Source organism: Eptatretus burgeri, chromosome 9, assembly GCF_056783735.1.
Source record: "Eptatretus burgeri isolate ZD-2024b chromosome 9, Ebu_testis_v1, whole genome shotgun sequence".
In the NCBI taxonomy this organism is placed as follows: domain Eukaryota; kingdom Metazoa; phylum Chordata; class Myxini; order Myxiniformes; family Myxinidae; genus Eptatretus; species Eptatretus burgeri.
Genome location: NC_140969.1, coordinates 80,158,696 through 80,180,900, shown reverse-complemented (window position 1 = coordinate 80,180,900; position 22,205 = coordinate 80,158,696). Strand labels below are relative to the sequence as shown.

At 41.2% G+C, this 22,205-nt stretch overlaps 1 protein-coding gene across 4 annotated transcripts in view; it reads right to left on the bottom strand.

The window, feature by feature from the left end:
* Positions 1-3,499: 3,499 nt before the first annotated feature.
* Positions 3,500-22,205, bottom strand: part of COL22A1 (collagen type XXII alpha 1 chain) — a 287,830-nt gene continuing 269,124 nt past the window's right edge. For 3 of the 4 annotated variants that reach the window (XM_085895736.1, XM_085895737.1, XM_085895738.1), the window contains 5 exons: positions 21,144-21,323; positions 20,973-21,039; positions 17,051-17,230; positions 7,594-7,671; positions 3,500-7,079 (listed from right to left, as the gene is read on the bottom strand). In XM_085895736.1, coding sequence (XP_085751862.1) covers positions 6,892-7,079; positions 7,594-7,671; positions 17,051-17,230; positions 20,973-21,039; positions 21,144-21,323 — 693 coding nt within the window. In that variant the 3' untranslated portion in view covers positions 3,500-6,891. The remainder of the gene's footprint in view (positions 7,080-7,593; positions 7,672-17,050; positions 17,231-20,972; positions 21,040-21,143; positions 21,324-22,205) is intronic. The other variant, XM_085895735.1, reaches the window with a different exon arrangement.

The window sequence follows — 22,205 nt, the reverse complement described above, 5'->3', positions numbered from 1 at the left end:
AACCATGAGAACCAGCCACCCCAAGTCCATGACTTCTTGAAAAGTCACGGAACTTAGTGATATTCTAGTTCCCAGTTCCAGACCCATGGGGATCAACATATGTCTCATAACCAACCCTATCAGTTCCAGTCGATGCATTGAAATCCCGCAAGACTAGAAGAGTATCTCGCCTGGGGCACTGATCAACCACAGACTCGAGCGTGGCATAGAATGTGTCCTTCACGGTGAGATCACTCGCAGAAGAGGAACTAATATACAGTTGTTCATTTGACGTTCCAGAGTGGGATTCTGATTCATGGAGTGTTGTGTTCATGGAACTGTCGATATAAATGTATCTGAACTGACAGTATTGGTTAAATTAGAAATATAGACAATCACAATCAGTGCATGTAATAAGCATTTCAAATACCATACATTACCATAGCCACTGTGTCTGAAAACGCAAATATTAAAATTATTACTTATTGGACATTGTACTGTATTTTTAATCTCACAAGAATGACCGCATTGTGTTGAAACAACCTGCGACACCATATCTATTTCACCTTCTCTGTCCACTCAACTCCCTCATCCATGCTCATGTCCCACGTGTCTATGTGGTGAAAGCTGGGTCTGAGAATGACGAAAGATCATGACCCACGGCTCAGATGACATTCTCTAATCTATCTCATTAACCTTATGCTGTGGCTGTCCCGTGTTCCCATATGAATGAACATGATTCATCGTGATGCCAAACATGGAATTTACCTTTATATACGTACCTGTTACCTCCATTTTGTTGTGGGGTGTGTGTGTGAGTATGCGTGCGCCTCTCTCTCTCTCTTCTGCCCCCCCTCCCTCCCCCACTCTCTCTGTTGTAGTAACCCTTTTGTCCATAAAAACCTGAATGTGTTCATTCAAGATACAGGACTTCTCCATGAAGCGCAAGTGAATTGGCTGTGGAAATCCGGTAATGGGCTGATTGGGTAACACACATTTAAAGCTCTCTTAAATGAGTCGATTCGTCAGAGTTATATCAGAACGAACTGATTTGTCACACAGTCATGGATAACCCCAATATGGGGCCGTTCAAAAATGACGAAAAATCACTCTTTTGTTGGAGACGTGCGTACGGGGCTTGATTAAACTAATTATATCTAATTTTTAATCGACATGTGATTCAATTTTTATTCAACACAGGATTAAATTTTTTTGGGGGTCCCTCATTGTGATTAACAGTCGACCCCCAAAAAACACACATAGAAATCTGACGCAACAAAGCCGCACAGCGTCTAATCAGCAGAGGCCTTCAGGTTTAATGTGTTTGGCTCACCAGAAAATCAAGATGGCAGCCATATCATTTCGTCTGGGTGCTATGACGGGTGGAGTCCAGCGACAGATGTGGGTGTGGTCTGGAAGTTGTTCGACGAATGGGTTCACATATCAAAAATCCACCCCAACAAGAACCCTAACAACAACAACAACAACAACAACAACAACAACTAAAACAATGGAAGGTAGACCTGTGATATTTTGCAGGTAAAAATATGGTCATGATGTGTATACCTGGTGTTGGTTCAATGGTTAGGGTGGTGGCTTGGAATCCTCTGATCCTGAGTTCAAACCCCACTCCACTGTTGAATTCATACCAGGTGGGGTTGACTCTGCCTGTCATCCTTCCGAGGTCGGCAAAACGAGTGCCAGCATGCTGGTATACTGTGTCGGAGTGGCGACCCGTCCAGGATTGTGTCCAATAGCCAAGGAGACTGCGAAGGCAGCACCAACGCTCTGCATGGAGTATGGTCCCAATGGATGGATGGATGGATGATGTGTGGAAAGTGGGAAAGATGCTGATTTTGATAGATTTCGGCTCCCTTCGGTATGCCACGTTTTTCACCCAAAACGCAAGGCAGACATGAACTTTGACCTGGTGCAGTGGGTCTCCGGCCAGGATGGTGCCAACAACAAATCACTTTATAAACTCCATTGATAGCCATATCCGAAAACACCATCAAACGTTATTGCCTCAGCCAGAAGATTAAACCTCCCTGAGCTCGAGCTCTATATCCTTCTGCAACTGCCTGTGTAACACACTGATATTTACTCGACGCATCTGACACTTCATGTTGCATCCTATCTTTATTTGTAACCTGAAGGATGCCAGCTTGTTGCCCCATGACATCTGGGTTATACTCACAAGACTTAGTACAATTAGGAATGTTAGGAAGGAAATCATGTCAGCTCGACCCAAGCTGATCTTCTGAAGAGATTCATCCTCACCTGGAACTTTGTAGTACCAACCAACACTGTGAATGATTTCACTTGACTAGTCTGTTTTAGTCTGCTGCAGGGTGAAGGACTCTCTCAACAAAGTCCATGTCCATTCTTTCCTGTTTTCAGGACCAAAGTACTGCAGCGAATTTTTTAATTTCCTCTCCATCAAATCGTCGGTCTTCTTCCGTTTCTTCCAGATGTCTCTCTATATTGTCAATTTTTAATTCTTGTCATCCATCAATAATTATCATTCTTGTCATGTGTTCAGACCAATTCAATTTCAGTTATATATTTTATTGTGACCACCATGTCTTAAATTCAGTTTTCTGTCCATTATTTTCTCTTCCTGTATCTTCGTGTTCTGCCGAAACGACATCCTTCCAATGTTCCTTTCTTGGTGATACATTTTTCCTCCATCTCATTTGTCAGAAATCACGTTTCCCTGCCATACGTTGTTGCTCATAATAAACATTGTTGGCAAACTTTGTTTTATAGACACAAAGACCAGTCTGCTTTTCGGGGTGTTCTTGAAATTCTCCAAATGATGCTCATACTGCTCGTGTTTGTCTCTTCACTTCTTCAGAGTAACCTGGATCCCCTTTTAGAAGTTTACCTAAATAAGTTTAATTATTGGTTTCTTCAATTTCCCAATGTCTAATTTGAATTTCGTGCTTTCTTGTAGTGCAGAACAGGATTTTGTTGTCATCATATTCATGTTTATTACCTCCATCACCGAAGGTGAAGGAGGATATATTGTTGTGGGGCCGGGTATCGGTGGCGAGCACGACCGCTAGACGGAGCAGTTGAGTCGGCTCCACCGAACACACTGGAATTTAGGTCGTGACTCTCGGATAAGTCCGAAAGGCATGGTCTCCTGCAGGACCATGAATCGCCAATAATTCAACTGCGTGGGGTAGGGTTAATTGCCAAACTTCAATATACCTAATTACCCACACGGCAAAGCTACCGGGGAATTCACACCCTCAACAGACCTTGAGCGGATGAGCCGTTACCGTGCTCGAACCGTGTGTAACCCGAGCGGATGGTCACCAAGGCCTGTCGGTCCAAATGCACAATTTACTGTCTCGCTATTTCGCAACACACCGTGCTAAGCCAATAAGATAAATGACAGGGAACGAGCTGGGACATTCAACAAGAGGGGAATTTATTTTACAATTATGGGCAAAAACCGGGAAGGGAGACAAAGAGCAGATGACAACCGAATATATTCCAATGTACAATAACGCAAGCACTTAATGATTCAACTTAACAGACGGGCCCACACACACACACGCACAAAAGAAATGGGCCGGCCGGCCTTTATTGATGCCCCCCAGCTTGGAGGGGATGTGAGCCGAAGGGGAGAGCCTGTCTCGCATCTCCCCGCCTAGTGCGGTTTTCGATGATCCGGTTCGGTGGGACTTGAACCCGCAACACAATGCAATGATGGACGCCAGCCAGCGCGAAGGTGGATCAGACAGAACATCGGCAGGCCAGATGAGATGACCAGGCGACGAGGCGACACGACCTTGACTGGACCTCCGCTGGACCTCAACACAACTGAACTCCACTCGACTCCAACTAAACTCCAGGCGGATCATAACTTCACTCGAGCACAGTCGGGTCTCAACACACTCTGGCCCAACAACTGCGCTGGACTGATCGCAACCTCATTCTTATCCCCTCCTTGCCCAGGGGGAAGGGGATGCCTCCTTGTGACCCGCTCTTCCTCACTGGATGGTTTTGGTGTGCAAAATGCGCCAGTCGCCTCTGTCACTGGCTAAAACGGGCGCCAAGTCCGTTGATTGGTCCGGGGGCGTGGTGACATCACGCGAGCCGCCCCTCACACAGTGGAGGAGTCCCATTGGTCGAAGGACGGCAACCTTGCTCGCATCACCCTGATTGGGTGAGAGCCGCCACGAGGTTCCGCCTTGAACTCCGCCCACCGCAGGCGTTATGGCGTCGGGTTGAGGAAGCAAGGTGAAGGCGTGTTGTGGTTGTTATCGTTGTTGTTCAAGATGTCAGATATAAAGATTTAAAACCTGACTATGGGATAACTTCGCAGTGCACGAACACTTAATTACCCATTAAACGAGGAACGGGACCCTAACTAGAAACACATACTTACCAATATAACTGATCTATAAGGGCTCTGGCTGTTGTGTGCTCATGGCTGCCAGATTTGAAGCAATATTTTCACCCCTTTCTGTTTGTTTGTTTGTGTCCAGGATATCGCAAAAAGTTGTGGACTGATCCGGATGAAATTTTGTGGACAGGTTTAGTGTGACGAGAATGAACTGGTTAGGTTTTGGTGAAGATCCGGATCTGGATGCGACTACTTGAATGTTTTAAGTGATTCTTCACCGCAGAGATCGGGTCAAAAACGATATATAGCACGATATCCCAAAACGTTGTGGACGGATTCAGCCCAAACTTGGTGGACAGGTTGGGAGTGCGTCAAGGAAGAATTGATTCAAATTTGGTAAAGATACATATCCGATAATTTTTTAAGTGATTCTTCACCATTGAGAGATCGGGCTAAAAACGATATATAGCACGATATCTCAAAAAGTTGTGGATGGATTCGGACGAAACCTGGTGGACAGGTTGGGTGTGCTGCAAGGATGAATTGATTCGATTTTAGTGAAGATCCGAATCCGGATCTGGAGACGAGAATTATTTAATTTTTAAAGTGATTCTTCACCACTGAGAGATAGGGCCAAAAACTCCATAGTACTGTATAGCACGATATTTAAAAAATGTCATGAGCCCGATATGTTCTCGTGGATCAGGCATTACATGGCGGAGGTATGCGCTCCACCAAATGCCCTTCTTCTTCCGATTATATAGTTTGGCTACTTTGATCACAACGGGCATGTATGTGACATGATAAAAATTTGTCTTTCATGTTCTTGTAGCCAGCTCTGAGTGACAAAAGTCAATTGATGGCCCCGTACAAACAACAGGACCATATTTATTTGCCTTTAATCACATATTTACGAGAAGACATGATTCATTACTCGAAGTTGAACTATGGAGGTGCTCAATAAAGCAGGATACGTGACTGTTTAATACAATCAAATATGTGTCCAAACATCCTTGCCAGACACAGAATTCACTCTTTCCTGCATGGTACAAGCAGCACATGTGCTTCCAAGTATAAAATATGTGAAACTTTTCAATAAATTACTTGTTCTCATGGACATTTAATTTGAATAAAATAGGCACCAATCAAACAATACAGAATAAAGCACACAAAACACGTAATTATATTTTCTTAAATGCTTCTTTTCAACTTGGTGAAACAACTACCTGTATCATTAGTTCGCAGTGGGGCAGAAGATCAAGGTACTATGGATTGTGAACAGGAGGCTTAAGGAAAGCCAACATTTAACCTCTCGGGGCTAGACTGATGGCCTATAGCTATGCACGCTTGCCTCTGAGATATCTCACCTGGGTTAGAATCTCGACCCAGCTGCAATCTCTCATCTCATGCAAACGTTTCACAGGCAGGGCGATTCATCAATGCATGTACCGTCCCTCGGATGGACGTTCAACGGGCGTCCCGTCTGCCAGCATTAGTTGGTCGACGTTACATATCCCACGGTGACTTTCGTGAGAAGTGGGGGAGCTATTGCCAGCACCCTGAACAAATTAGAAATTCCTACTCTAGCCTACAGGGGGCACTGCATCAGCGGCAAAGCCGCGCTCCTGACAGATGCAAATCAGCAGCCGCGTGCTGCGCACAAAATGAATCCATGAATTATCCTCTGTATACTTGCTTCATTGTTCAGGGTATTTTTTGTTATCTATATTGAGGTGTGAATAATTAACATCAATTGTGGCTGTAAATAAATCAAACACAAAACTATTCTCAAAAGACAAAAGATATGTGAAATAAAGGCACAAGATACAGTAATGCAATCGTCCCCTGGCAGGAGACAATGATGCCAGTTTCCAATGTCATCGCAAAAATTGCAAGGAAAATAAGAAACTTGTATCAAATCTATCCTATAAATGGTGCAAAGTATTGTGATTACTAACAACAATTTATAAAGTTTTCATTCATTGCAGCTGTATGTGGAAAGCATGTGTTGGTTACCTTGTCATTTTGGAAGCATACATTAGATTGCCTGCAAGCAATGGAAGAAGGAAGTTTGAAATTCCTCCCTTTTATAGAACGACTGTCCTGAGACAGTCCATTGAGAAGGTAAAGAGCCTGAAATTTTTGAGCTGTCAAGTTTCTGAATGAATTTCTAAATGATCCATATCATTCATGAATGAGAGTCACACTTGCTCAATTGTTGCTCACACAGTTCAAAGACATATTTAGGGTCAACTAGCAGAATAGGTAGTGATACGAATAAGACCAGTGATAGGACATCTTGTAAAGGGCTGCATACAACCTAAGTTTGATAAAGCTGAACTTTCCAAAGATTTCCTTTATTAGCAAAATGATGCTTTCAGAAAATATTATGCTTATATCCTGACCATCGTACTATGATGTTAATGATTATTATGAATGGCTTGTCATTAACATCATGGGTACAACAAAGATTTGACAAATCCAGATTAAATACTGTATAATTGAATGACGAAGAAGAGAATGTAGCACCGATCACAGGTTTTCAGTCTTCATTACGGACCTTTGACGTTTGAAGCTGGCCGGGTTAAACTCGCGGCATAGAAACACGTTGAGGGGTCGCATTGACCATTACGACCAGCACGCCCAGGGGGACCAGGAGGCCCTGGGATTCCAGGACTGCCCCGTGGACCAGCGGAGCCAGGTGAACCATCCTTTCCATAGCCTGTTGGTCCTGGAAGACCTGCAGATGGTGTGGAGTCATAAAAACAGTTTTATAACACTTTTATTCTTTGATTTATTTCACATTTATTTTTATTTTATTCTTTGATTGCGTAGGTATAATGATGTTATCATCATCATCATCATCATCATTATCACAAACAATCTTTCTCCATGTACCTCTTCCCTTAACTTTTTCCCTTCCCTTACTTCTATAACTCCTTCCACTTCATTTCAGATTTTTTTGCACAAGTCCTAAAAATTCTCCGATTCACATTTCTCTCTCTCGAATTCCCTTCCCCTTTCCTTAACTCAACTTTTTGCATTGTCATTTTAGCCCCCTACCTCACCTTTCCCCTGCAAAGGTAATGCAGTAAGTAGACAGCCCATAAATATAACGGACAATCTTGGAATTCTGGATGTACAGACGTAGAATTTTATAATGATATCACCATAAATATGGGAATGATAATGGTCTAAATGCACATTTCCGACTTTAAGCATGGCGTCGGCATATATGATGACCACAATCTCACCTTGAGGTCCAGGAGCTCCCCGTTTTCCCTCAAGCCCAACACCTGGAGGTCCTTGATCACCCTTAACTCCCCTTTCACCTGTTAACATGATTTAAAAAAAAAAACCACAAATGTATATGCAAAGAGGAAATCAATTACAACATACAAAGGAAATGCAGTTTCCAGCCTGAAATAAAAAAGTCAATTTACAAAATTAACCGATCTGTTATGTTTCTACGTTTTTTGTACAGCATGGGAAAAGTGTTTAAACTTTTCTTTGGCAAAGGTGCCTTGAGGATAACATCACTCCCAGAGGCTGTGCTGCTATGTGCTGCTCCAATGCAAAGACTTACATTTTGGTTCAGGATCTATCTCAGGTCACTCATTCTGGTGTGTGGGCATGCTCATTTAAGGTGAGGATAAAATTTGATGCAGATGCGTCGATGCATATGCCTCTGAAGGATGTGCCTGTGTTAGATGCCAGCCGACTGTTATGTAAGATCACAATTAAAGGTCACATGAGAGAGTGTAAGAGAGAAAAGAGAGATAAGTGGAAGAGAGACAACATCAGATGTTTCGAAATTAAGTTTTAGTCTGCAAAATGATTGTCAAAGGGCAGATGACCTTTGTCCCGTTTAACCCAAAGTTGAATCAGTTCATCATTGGATTACAGTCCATATTTGTGTCAAGTTTGGTTGAAATTCCTTCTGTGGTTCACAACTTATAGTGGTAACAAATAATAGATAACAAATGGATGGACGGACAACTCAATAATTGTCTGTCCATTAGAATAATAATAAAAAAAATCTGCTCGCTACGCTCGCCTCTCAACACGTCGTTGCAGAGATTGACGTCACAGATTTGCTGTGTTGGCATGATTTACACCAATCATAACACAAACATTTTTTTTCTTCAAATTTAGTTGGAATATTACTGAGATTGTATTTATTTGAAATTTCATTTGTGATAAAGAAGATATAAGTGGTCGAAGTGGTTAAGAGTCTAAGCTGTGTAATCTGTCTGAAGGGTGTAAGGGGTTGAAATATTGTTAAGGTCTAAGGGGTCTTAAGGGTTTTAGGGGTCTTTTGAGTCTTGAGGGCGTTTTGGGTCTTCAGTTTATTGTGTCCTTGGGGTCTTTTAGGGTGGTCGGAGGTTTTTGGGGTCTTGGGGGTCATCGGGGCCTTTGGGGTCTTTGAGGCTTTGGGCATCTTAGGAGTCTTTGGGGTCTTGGGGGGTCATCGGGTCCTTAGGGGTTGTCAGGGTCATTGGTCTTCAGGGTCATCCGGGTCTTGGGGGTTTTGGGGGTCATGGGTGTCTTTGGGATCTTGTCATCTTTTTTTTTTGTATACACTGTCGAGGGTCATATTAGAGCTAACACACAGAAACGCACAAGGAGAGCAGGAGACAAGAGGGGTGGGAGAGGGAAGGAAAAACCAGTGGGGAACAGAGACATGAGGAGATCTGTGGAAGGGAGAGGGATGGGGTGGGGAACACGTGGTAAACCACATGGACACGACGGGGACTTTCAGGAAGGAAATCAGGGAATTTGAAGGAGGTGGGTTTGGGGTGGATTAGCGAGGGTAGAAAAGATCATGGTTTTGCATGGGGGAAGATAAGAGATGGTGGTGAACAGCTGTTTTGAAGATCTGGAGGGAAGAGTGGGATTGAAGAGAGTGTGAGTTTGTTCCAAAAGTGGGGAAAAGAGGAATGAAAGAGTGAAGGTGAGCAGTGATTCTTCACTTTGGTAGTTTTACCAGATGGGGGTTGCTGGCGGACCTTGAGCGCCCTGCAGAAATATGGGGGTGGGGGACATATCTCAGACAGAGCAGAGCGGGCGAGGCCAGAGAGGAGATGGTAGAAGACAGAAAGGCCACCAGACTGTCTGTGGTAAGAGAGTGAGAGACCCAAAGACTCAGCCTCATCACGGGAGATACCAATGATCCGAAATGCCTTGGTTTCCACAGCGTGAAGCCGAGAAAGGTGAGAGGAGGGAGCACAAGTCCAGAGGGGAGAGCAGTACTTCATCAGGCTGTGGACGAAGCAGCCTTGGGGGTCTTGGGGGTCGTTGGGTCGTTGGGGCCTTGGGTATCTTGGGGTCGTCGGGGTCTTTTGGGGTCTTCAGAGTCTTTGTGTGTCTTTTGGGTCTTTTGGGGTATTCAGGGTCTTCGGGGTCTTGATGTTGGCTTAATGGTTAAGGTGGTGGCTTGGGATCCTTGGGTCCTGAGTTCAAATCCTGCTCAGCCGTTGAATTAATACCAGGTGGGGTTAACTCGACCTGTCATCCTACCGAGGTTGGCAAAATGAGTGCCAGCATGCTGGTATACTGTGTCAGAGTGGTGACCCGTCCAGGAATGTGCCCAATAGCCAAGGAGACTGCTTCGGCAGCACCAACACTCTGCACAGAGTATGGTCCCAATGGATGGATGGATGGGGTCTTCAGGATCTTCATGGTCTTCAGGGTCTTGGAGGTGTTTGAAGGATTTTGGGGGTCTTCGGGTCTTTGGTGTCTTGGAGGTCTTCGGGGTCTTTAGGATCTTGGGGGTTTTTTTTGGGGGGGGGGTCTTCATGGTCTTTTGTGTCTTATGAGTCCTCAGGGTCTTAGAAGGTCTTCAGAGGACTAAGGGTGACTCAGCAGTCTAAAGGGTTGAAAGGTACATTCAAATAGTCCATAAATCATAGACATATAGTCACACAGCTGGACGGATGGACGGACGGACGCCGAGACAGAGCTGTTTTTAGATATGGATTTGCAGGTGGGATCCAAGAAGACATTTACAACAATAAACATGCAGTGCATCTAAAACGGGACCCAATTTACACCATAAGAGGCTTTCGACCATAAGAGGCCTGTTTTGGGCCAGATGTTTTTTAATCACTGATGACCAATTGAAGACAATTCGCAAATCTGAGTATAGAAAGAAGGCATTTACAGACACGGTAACATTTTCTGTGCTTTTTCGTGAAATCCTATGCACTTCAATGGGAAAATCAAACTTTCTTACACATTTTTAACATAAAATAATCACAGCTTAATGGTCCAATCCCTCATAAAAAAAGATTGTGGAATTACCAACTTTTATTAAAAAAAACTTTATGTAATGTTTACAAATAATCCTTTTAACACCCTCTATCCCCCCTTCTCCATCCCATTATTAAAGGAGTCATTTTTAGATCCTCGTGGAGGATCTCTAAGTCGTCCTCATGTTGTTGTTCTTCATCTTCTTCTTCCTGTGGATTTTTTGTTTCACAGCCTACAGTTTTCATCGAAACTTCCTGAAACTTGGCATATATATGTAAAAATACCCTGCGCAGAAAGTAACCAAATCCGATTTTGAAAATTCCTCCAAGAAAATAAGTTATGATGTCGAAATATCTCTGTTAATGGAAATCGCCTAAAAAATTATCTCCCAAACTAGGCAAGCTTTTTGAATTCTGTTTGCGGGAATCGAACAGGGCACATGATACATCACTATGACGTCATATCAATTTTTTATGACGTCATTCCTATTTTTTGACATTTTTTGTTTCACAACCCAGAGTTTTCATCGGATCTTCGTGAAACTTGTCATGTATATGCAGAAAGCCCACGCGCAGGCAGTAACCATCTCCGATTTTGGAAATTCTTCCTAGAAAAAAAGTTGACGTCATAATATCGCCGCTAATGGAAATCGCCTATACCATTATCTCCGAAACTAGGCAAGCTGATTGAATTTTGTTTGTGGGAATCAAGCCGGGCATTAGGACAGATAATTATTTATCGCAAACCCGATACATCACAATGACGTCATATTCGTTTTTATGACGTCATCATTAAGAGGACGAGGATCTTAGCTCATTTGAGCTTGTTTTTTTTTTAATATCACACAAAAATCGATTGTATCAAATTGTCACACCTCCTGGTGGGAATTATGTGCCTGGTAGAAGTTCTGTTGTCAGGGCGGTCAAATCGCTGAGAGAACTATGTCACATTGGAGATACTTATACATCTACCTCCCAAGTGGTCTGGAGGCTAACCGGAATTTCTTAGCTAATTTAAACTCCATTCAATTATAATTAGGTCACGATTGAGCAAAAATTTGGTTCATGCACAGCGGCTTCCTGCAGAGTGTGTGCATGACGAATCAGGAAGGCTGGAACCAATGATTCGCTTTGATGAGATTTCTTGTTCGCAATGGAACATATTGTGAATCGAGAAAAGCCCCATTTTTTACAAAACTATAATGGGATTTGGGAATAGAAGATAAGGGGAAGTGACACTGAGGCAGCACAAAACACCCGCCTACACTGTCCAAAAACGGACTGATGCCCATCTTATTCTAAACCTTGGTGAAAACATGTACACACAGGAAGAGAGAGAAGGAGGATGTGGAGGGGAGATGGAGAGTGAGAGTGAGAAGACAGCAGATAGAGAAGAGACAGGGTTTAAGTTGTATTAGTAGGAGATAAACTATAAATCAAAAGAGATAGTGTTAACACTGTATAGGAATAGAGTGAGATCTCATCAATAATATTGTGTGCAGTTTGCGTCACCACAACTGAGGAAGGACATGCAGTAGTTGCCATGGAGAGGTTCCAGTGAAGAGCAGCAATATTGATTCTGGGTCGTAGCACTAAGCTATGAGGAGTGGCTGTAGGAGACTGTAGGGTCTTTGTCTTTCAATCAAAGAGTGGCTAATGCATGGAGTGGTCTCCCTAGAAAGGTCATGGCAGCAGAAAGATTGGCTTGTTTACATTGGAATTAGATCGGTTCCAATATGTACGTGAGTTAGGGATATTGATATTGGAGATATGGTCATATGGTACGGGGATATTGGCAGGACTTGTTGGAAGCTTGTGGGTGGATGGGTAATAGCAACTGGTGTTGATGTTGTGCATGCATAATGGACTGATTGGCCACTTTCTGTGCCAAAATTCCTTGTATATCCTTGGTAAAGAGAAGGAGAAGCAAAGAAGGAGCACAGGAGAAGAGAACAATGAGGAGGAGGAGGAGGAGGAGGAGGAGGAGAAGGAAGAGAACAGAATAGATAGGAGAGAGGGGAAAGGAGAGAGGAAATAAATGACAAGGTGAAAATGAGAGAGGAATAAAAATATGGAATTTGCTGTGCCTTCAGGACTGGCAGCTGGCAAAGTCCTCAGTGGCAATGTGAGTCTCGTGTCTGACTGGGCAATGGGGCCAGGGCTTCGACAATGCAGCACATTCCAATTTCTCGGCAAGGTCTTGCACTCCAAGTCCCACATGCTCCTCTCACTCCACACTTGCATGCCCAACTGCCTTTGTATCTCAAAACTTCTTGTCCAAACAGCCTTGGAGATGGGACTTCATCTTGCCCCCATTTGGTCCATAACAAAGCCGTGGTCAGGTCAGGTAAAGTATGGGAGCATGCACCAGAGCAGCGCGTCGCTGCATCAACTTTCTTCCGATACTCCAGAGGCCTCCATCTGGCTATCCCCTAGGCAGTTTCCTGGCCCATCCCCATCTTCTTGAGATTCTGATCAATCTGCTGCAACCAAGAGGCACGTGGTTGGCTCCTTGATCCTGCACTTTAAATCTATTGACCACACAGATCAACTGCCGCTTATGAGACCCATGCACTGCCTATGACCCTTACAGGTTCTGGCAAGATCATGAGTGATTCAAAACTCATTTGGTCAGATGCTGACAGAAGCAACCATTCCCACCACATCAAGGACCCATTGGTGATACGAGACCAGTTAAATAAAATAAATAATCAGAGAAAGAAGTACTGTACATTTTAAGGTAAAATTACAAAGGGCTTATAGGGATGATGAGGGTTTCAGTATCTGGCAATGCCAATGAGGGTAATTACAAGACAACTAATCCAAACATTACAATCTGTTCTAATTGAGTTAATTCTGACCCCTAAGGCATTTTTATAACAATATTTCCAGCAATGATAAGGAAGATGATGTTTTTTTAATGAACATTATGATGACTAAGTTTGATATGAGGAGAAAAGTGAGAACTACAGTGAAACTTTTGACAAGAGAACGAAAGATTACAACAAGACGAGAAAGAGAAATCAGAGATTACAGACCCTCACCAGGACCTGGCTTGTTTGGTGTATTTTGTGGGGTGGTTGTGTGCTGGTGTGTTTGTGTTTGTGTGGTGTCACTGGTATGTGTACGGTGCAGTGATGATATAGCTTTATGTTGATTATAGTGGACAAACGCACCTTTTCGGTTTCATTGCAGAGATTCACATTCCAATCATATGTATTTTATAGACGTACTCACATTCTTATTAGTACGTCCTTCATAGACGTACTCATATTTAAATTGTACATACTTTATAGACTTACTCATATTTAAATTGTACATACTTTATAGACTTACTCATATTTAAATTGTACATATTTTTTGACTTGCTCATATTTAAATTGTACATACTTTATAGACTTGCTCATATTTAAATTGTACATACTTTATAGACTTACTCATATTTAAATTGTACATACTTTATAGACTTACTCATATTTAAATTGTACATACTTTATAGACTTACTCATATTTAAATTGTACATACTTTATAGACTGACTCATATTTAAATTGTACATACTTTAGAGACTTACTCATATTTAAATTGCACATACTTTATAGACTTACTCATATTTAAATTGCACATACTTTATAGACTTACTCATATTTAAATTGTACACACTTTATAGACTTACTCATATTTAAATTGTACATACTTTATAGACTTACTCATATTTAAATTGTACATACTTTATAGACTGACTCATATTTAAATTGTACATACTTTATAGACTTACTCATATTTAAATTGTACATACTTTATAGACTTACTCATATTTAAATTGCACATGCTTTAAAGACTAACTCATATTTAAATTGAACATACTTTAAAGACTAACTCATATTTAAATTGCACATACTTTATAGACTTACTCATATTTAAATTGCACATACTTTATAGACTTACACATATTTAAATTGTACATACTTTATAGACTTACTCATATTTAAATTGTACACACTTTATAGACTTACTCATATTTAAATTGTACACACTTTATAGACTTACTCATATTTAAATTGCACATACTTTATAGACTTACTCATATTTAAATTGGACATACTTTATAGACTTACTCATATTTAAATTGTACATACTTTATAGACTTACTCATATTTAAATTGTACATACTTTATAGACTGACTCATATTTAAATTGTACATACTTTATAGACTTACTCATATTTAAATTGTACATACTTTATAGACTTACTCATATTTAAATTGGACATACTTTATAGACTTACTCATATTTAAATTGGACATACTTTATAGACTCACTCATATTTAAATTGTACATACTTTATAGACTTACTCATATTTAAATTGTACATACTTTATAGACTGACTCATATTTAAATTGTACATACTTTATAGACTTACTCATATTTAAATTGTACATACTTTATAGACTTACTCATATTTAAATTGTACATACTTTATAGACTTACTCATATTTAAATTGCACATACTTTATAGACTTACACATATTTAAATTGTACATACTTTATAGACTTACTCATATTTAAATTGAACATACTTTAAAGACTTACACATATTTAAATTGTACATACTTTATAAACTTACTCATATTTAAATTGCACATACTTTATAGACTTACTCATATTTAAATTGCACATACTTTATAGACTTACACATATTTAAATTGTACATACTTTATAAACTTACTCATATTTAAATTGCACATACTTTATAGACTTACACATATTTAAATTGTACATACTTTATAAACTTACTCATATTTAAATTGCACATACTTTATAGACTTACTCATATTTAAATTGTACACACTTTATAGACTTACTCATATTTAAATTGCACATACTTTATAGACTTACTCATATTTAAATTGCACATACTTTATAGATGTGCTCAAGTAAAAAAAAAAAATGAAGTGTAATACTGGCTACCACCAAATAGTGATTGTGCTCTACATTAGCGCATAATGTGCAGACTGATAGACAGACAGACAGACAGACAAACAAACAAATGAGCAAATGGACCCAGATGCAATATCCTCTGGTGAGAATAATATGAAAATATTAGAACATGAGAACCACAGATAATAAAAAATAAATCAATTTTTTAGAAGTTACGCCCCCCCCCTTCTATACGAATTGTGTGAGTCAATTTAAAAGGAAATAATGAACCTCAAAAATAAAAAAACAAACATGAACTTTCAGAATTGGCAAATACAAAAGAACAACATGGCACCAATCCTGGAATGCTGAAGATATGAAAAACGCATTTGAAGTTGTCTGAAGCCATCGCATGAGTTTATTGTTAGTTTGTAAGCAAAGAGGTATTCCAAGGACAATGTTTCAGTGGTGCTTGAGGGATGCGGGGAGTACTTAAGGCTGTGCAGTAAAAAGCCTGTTTATGCACAGAAACTCGGGAGAGGGAGAGAGGACCTATTAATCATGTAAAATAATTGGAATGAATGCTTTCAATTTATTCATAACCAGTTAAGAAAACCTTTGTCCGACTGGATGGTGCATTGGTTGTGATCGTGCAATTCGCTTTGAGTTGGTGCCAACAGGATTGTGTACTTAGCTTTGAGTTGGTGTACTTAGCTTTGAGTTGGTGCACTTAGTTGGTGCCGATTGGGTGGTGTACTTAGCTTTGTCTTATCTGAGTTTGATTCTCGACTCATCTATAAACTCTCAGAATGGTAACGTTACATCAAAACATGTGCTGTCCCTCAGATGGATGTCAAGTTGTGTGTCCCGTCTGCAAGCATTAGTTTGTGGATGTTGAAGATCCCGCAGTGTCTTTCACATACTAGAATAGGCATGTTATCACTGGCTCATTTAACAAATTCCAAATTCCTACCACCTCAGTTGAAAATTAGACATGGTCAGCTGGTTTCTGAAAGACTTGAGCCAAGGATTTCCTTTGCCGACCCCACAATAAAGCAATAATTGGGGCCTTTATAGGAGTAGTAGTCATAGTGGCAGTAGTATGAGAAGTAGTAAAGAAATCTTCCATACCATACCAATAGGCTGAGGCAAATAATCACCATCAGTTGAATACTGCAAAAAATAGGTCATGCTTGGCTTATGAGATTCGAACATCTTGCATCGTGGGAGATGTTTGGATTCAATGTTACACCTACGTAATGTATGGACGCAACACGACTGATGTGGATATGCGATTAGCAATTGGGTGTTAACTATATGATGAATGTTGTTTAACATTTGCTGGGCATTAATTTGGTTAAGTTGTACACATACATAGGATAACATTACACTGCTTAGAGACTTGAACTGTTTCCGCCAACATCCTTTTGTAATGATTGATATTTTTGTGTCATACTCAGATTCCAGTTCCTTGTGTCAGATTCAAACGCATGCAAATGCACTCTTAATTTGGGAAGCTTCAAACCATATGATCTCTCACCCCTCAATCCCGGATGGCCTTGTGGCCCCTCATGGCTCGGAGGGCCTGACAGTCCAGGTTTTCCAGGAGGTCCTTGTTGTCCTGTGGCTCCATTCTTACCCGGCTTACCGGGGGGCCCTGGCTCCCCACGTCGTCCTTTTTGAGGAAGCGTTGTACCCTGGTGGATTCGAACTAATAGTCCTGGCAGGACCGCCATGTTGTTTATAGAGATGGGGGTGGGGTGAGAAGGAAATAGAAGATTATTGTTGTCGGCCCAGGAAGAACAAAGGAACACATACATGGCAACACAAGTACATCTTAACATTTCTCATGATGTTCCGCAATTTCACTTTAATCAAAATTTACAATGTTTACATTGCAGCAAGTCAGTTTCTCATCTCTAAAGATATAGAAGCTCATGAAAGAGTTTAATGACAGATGTTGGTGCGTTAAAGTCTCATAAATTATAATCAAGTAACAACTTTTAAAATGAAACAAAGGACTGGGTTCACAGTTCAGAAATGTATTCATCATGTGTATACAAACCGTGGCAAATGAGGAAAGAAACCCAATCAGGAAACTGAACGTGCAACATGAAATGTTATAATTATTGTCGCCTGAACTGAGTGATCCTGCAAATTCACCTGCACATGATGTCTCCCATGTAATTTGTTTACGTGTCTGCACACAACCGATGTCAATAGTCTATGTAAATTGACCACCCGTGTCATCCAAGTGAGCTTTGGAAAGGCTGGGAGTCATTTAACAAGTGAGTTGGGTCATTGCATCAGGGTGTTTCAAGGGGGGATGACTCAGACTGCAGTTGCTTCCAAATATAATGTTCATTGCAGGATCATTTCTAGGACACTTCATCGCAGAGACTTGGCAGTTCACTAAAAGACCTTGTTCAACCTCTTGTGAAAATCATTAACTTGTCAAGCTTGCCAGAAAGAATTGCTTTCCAACAGCACAATTTCTCCAGAATGATCTGCAAAGAGCAATTGATCAACAAATTTTGACTCGAACAGTTCAGAAAAGGCTTCATGCCAATGGTATGAGGTCCAGAAGACCACTTCTCTGCATACATTTAACACAGCGAAATTTACAGGTGTCACAGGCAGAAGGGTGACCAAACAAAACCAAAAAAAAGGTCAAACTGGAGGGTGAACCATTGGTGCCATGTTCATTTCACCAACACATCATGATTCTGTCTGGAATTCAATGTTGGAATCTGCAGAAGAGGTGGGGTGTGTTTTGTTAAATTTGAGCCATTAGGTAGCAAGCATGATCGGTTTGGTGTGGGTGGCCTGATTGTACGGGTCGGCATTCAAGTTGGTCGAAGAATATCTTGTCGATCCACCTCTCTGTCTTCCACTGCCTCCTTTCTGATATTGCACCCTCTGTCCTTTCCATTCTCTGTCCCTCCCCACCCCCAAAATCAAGAATCATTGCCCACCTGCACTCATTCATTCCTTTTTGCCCCACCTGTAGAAACAACATTGTCAATCTCTTCAATCCCATTATTCTCCCCAGAGATTCAAGACAGCAATTCACCACCACCAACCATGATGTTTTCTATACCCATTAACCCTCCCCAAGGCCACCTCTTTCCAGGTCTCCAGTTTTTTCTTCCACTTCTATGATTGAGAGTTTGTGGCTGTATCCATCTTGTTCCCTCTCTGTCTCCTCCCCTTGCTCTCATTCTAACCCACGTTTCTCATCCCTCCAGGTCTCATTCTATTTTGTCCCTCAACCATGCTCTCGGCGTGTTCCTCCGCCCCCTCTTCCATCTGTTCCTTTCATTCTGTTACGTCCTGGTCCATTCTGTCTTCTAGCTCCTTCATGAACCTCAACTGTGGATGCAATTTTTTTTATCGTAGAGTGTGATACAGGGGTGCGATGCAGTGCGATAAATTGTGTCATACAGGGATAGGATCATTACACCTGTCGTCATCCCTCTGGCCCAACAACAAAGACCCAACTTCATATTTATAGATTATATCACCCAGCCACACTGTGCACGTTCTCAATTCCCAATATCACTCGCATCGAACGACCTACAAATACGATTGAACATGATTTGGAGGTTTGTTTGTGGTTGTCACACAGCAAGAGTGGAATCATCCTATGTGTTCGAACACAAGAGGTGTACAAGCTTGGGTCGAGGCCAATGGCAGTGACACACGATATTAAAACCATTTCCACCAATGTAAACACGTGATCATTTCTAGGCTGAAGTCATTACTAGTTTGCAAGCTCATTTCAGACAACCATGTTGTTTTTGCATCACAATTTAACAATGGTTTCCACTGTTTGATTGTGGACAGCGGAGTGCACAGACCAATGTGCTGGTCTTCTTCAACCTGAATATGAACATGTTCGAATGCACCACGATAAGAATATAACACACAAAACGTTTACTGCTTAATTTTTTGTTGTTGTTGTGCAGAGTGTGTATGTGGGTGCAAGATGTGCAGAAAAAAATAGATACTAAAGAGTTAAATAAAACAATGGCTAAGTGCTGGATGATGGCAGATCTTTCTCACAATTTTTGAATCATCTGTGCAAAGTGCAAACACTTTCAGGTGAATCATGCGGATGACATGCAAATTTTTACATCCTCGTGGAGGATCTCCAAGTCTTTCTCACGTTGTTGTTCTTGTGGACTTTTTTGTTTCACAGCCTACAGTTTTCATCGAAACTTCCTGAAACTTGGCATATATATGTATAAATACCCCGCGCAGACAGTAACCATCTCCAGTTTTGAAAATTCCTTCTAGAAAAAAATTTATGATGTCAAAATATCTCCGCTATTGGAAATCGCCTAAAAAAATTATCTCCGAAACTGGGCAAGCTTTTTGAATTCTGTTTGCGGGAATCGAACAGGGCATTAGCAGAGATGAATTACCGCACATATGATACATCACTATGACGTCATATCAATTTTTATGACGTCATTCCTATTTTTTGACATTTTTTTGTTTCACAACGCAGAGTTTTCATTGGATCTTCGTGAAACTTGCCATGTATATGCAGAAAGCCCACGCGCAGCCAGTAACCATCTCCAATTTTGGAAATTCTTCCGAGAAAAAAAAAAGTTGACGTCATAATATCGCCGCTAATGGAAATTGCCGATACCATTATCTCCGAAACTAGGCAAGCTGTTTGAATTTTGTTTGCGGGAATCAAGCCGGCATTAGCACAGATAATTTATCGCAAACCTGATAAATCACAATGACGTCATATTCGTTTTTATGACGTCATCATTAAGAGGACGAGGATCTTAGCTCATTTGAGCTTGTTTATAAGGTCATTAAATAAAGCTCTAATCCTCTGATGTACCTCATCTGGATTCGATATACGAGAGAAGAACATAGCTATACTATAAACGGTATCTTTCCTTCGCAGGCAGACACCTGGATTAGAAAATATTCAAATTCCTCGCTTCACTCGTCTAAGGAACCACCTTCTGACCTCGCCAGATTCTGTGGAATAATAGTTGGAGCATTCTCTACGAGTCTGGGAAGTCGGCAGCTCAAATCCCGGCCGAGTCATACCAAACACTTTTAATTGAAACGCCTATTGGCCTCGTCCCTCCATTGAAGTTCCTTAATTGTAAGGAACTCATATGAATTAACATTAATACGGTGCCATGGGAATGAATATGAGTGGGCTCTCTCATCTGATACTGTGGACTTGTAGAAATTGAAGATCCTCTCCCACCTTTTGAAAATAAGTTAGCCATTGCATATTGGTATCTTGTCCAAAATATAAATCCATAGCACTGATAAATCCATAAATCTGATGTTTTGGTCAAAGTATCCTGTAGCTGACTTTTATGGTGCCAGAAGACAGACTAACATCTGACGAAAAAGAACGACAAACAACACTCACCTGGTGACTATGTAAGGCACAATTAATGTATTGAACAGAGCACACTTACTTTCCAGTTGACGTGTAATTTCTTTGCGGATGAAATTCTCCATTTCCTCAAAAGCAAACGAGTTACCCTGCAGTGGCAATAACAGAGCCGGTTTTATAATTATATTCCATATGTAGTACAATATGTCAATAAGAATATATTCCCACACAAGAGGTGGTTGGGAGTGTGTACCTTTGCCCCAGGTATGCCAGGTGGACCAGGTGGTCCTGGCGAGCCAGCATAGCCTCGTACTCCAGGGTTGCCCGCTAGTCCCACGCGTCCCATCAAACCCTTGTGGCCTGGAGGTCCCAGAGGACCGGGCCGGCCCATATCTCCAGAGGAGCCTATGGGACCAGGATTACCTGGGTTTCCCTGTCGAGGGTTACAAGGACAACTTTGGTGTGAAGTTTGTCACAATCTGTAAAGGTATCATAATGTAAAATATAACAGTTAAACCTGATTATGTGATAAATGTTTTTGGCAAACTACTCTCAGGAGTTAGTAGGATCTGAGAAGTGCTGTGCATTCCAAATTACCATCTGCAATGCATTTATGAACCCACCACTGGCATCATATCGAGGCTAGACCAAGTGAATCAGGTAAAAATACTTCTTCCATGAAAGTTTAGTGTAAGACAACTGACACATTTGATTTCCAGAAGCATCGGATACAAATTTTTACGATTCTTGCCTTGAGTGAGAGGTGAATTCACAACTTTCAAAATGCCCACACCACAATGCTAACACAACCACCTGTCTCCACCAAATTGATTCTGCAATCAATGTAAGTTCATTACTGAATTCATTACACAACATAGCTTCAGGTTGTGCCTTACATACGACGTATAATTCCATAACGTCCAACAGGATGGTGCAGAGGTAGTGCATTTACTTTTGATCTGTCTCGTATGGGTTAGATTCCCAACCAGAGTACGAGTGGTCAAATCGGTGTTTCACAGGCAGGGACTTGTATCACAAAGTGCACCGTCCCTCGGGTGGATGTTAAGCTGGGTGTTCTGTCTACTGCTATTAGTTGGTCAAGCATAAAGACCCCAATGGTGTCTCACAAAGAAAAAGGTGAGTTATCGACAGCACTCTGGACAACTTGCAAATCCCCACCACCTTCAGGTGAATGTCAGGCCTGGCCAACCGGTTCTTGAAAGAATTTGAACAAAAACTTTCCACAGTTGACCGTACAAGGTGGGAATAATTTGGTCTGTAAAATAAGTAATATAGTAATCGTAGTCATAGTAGT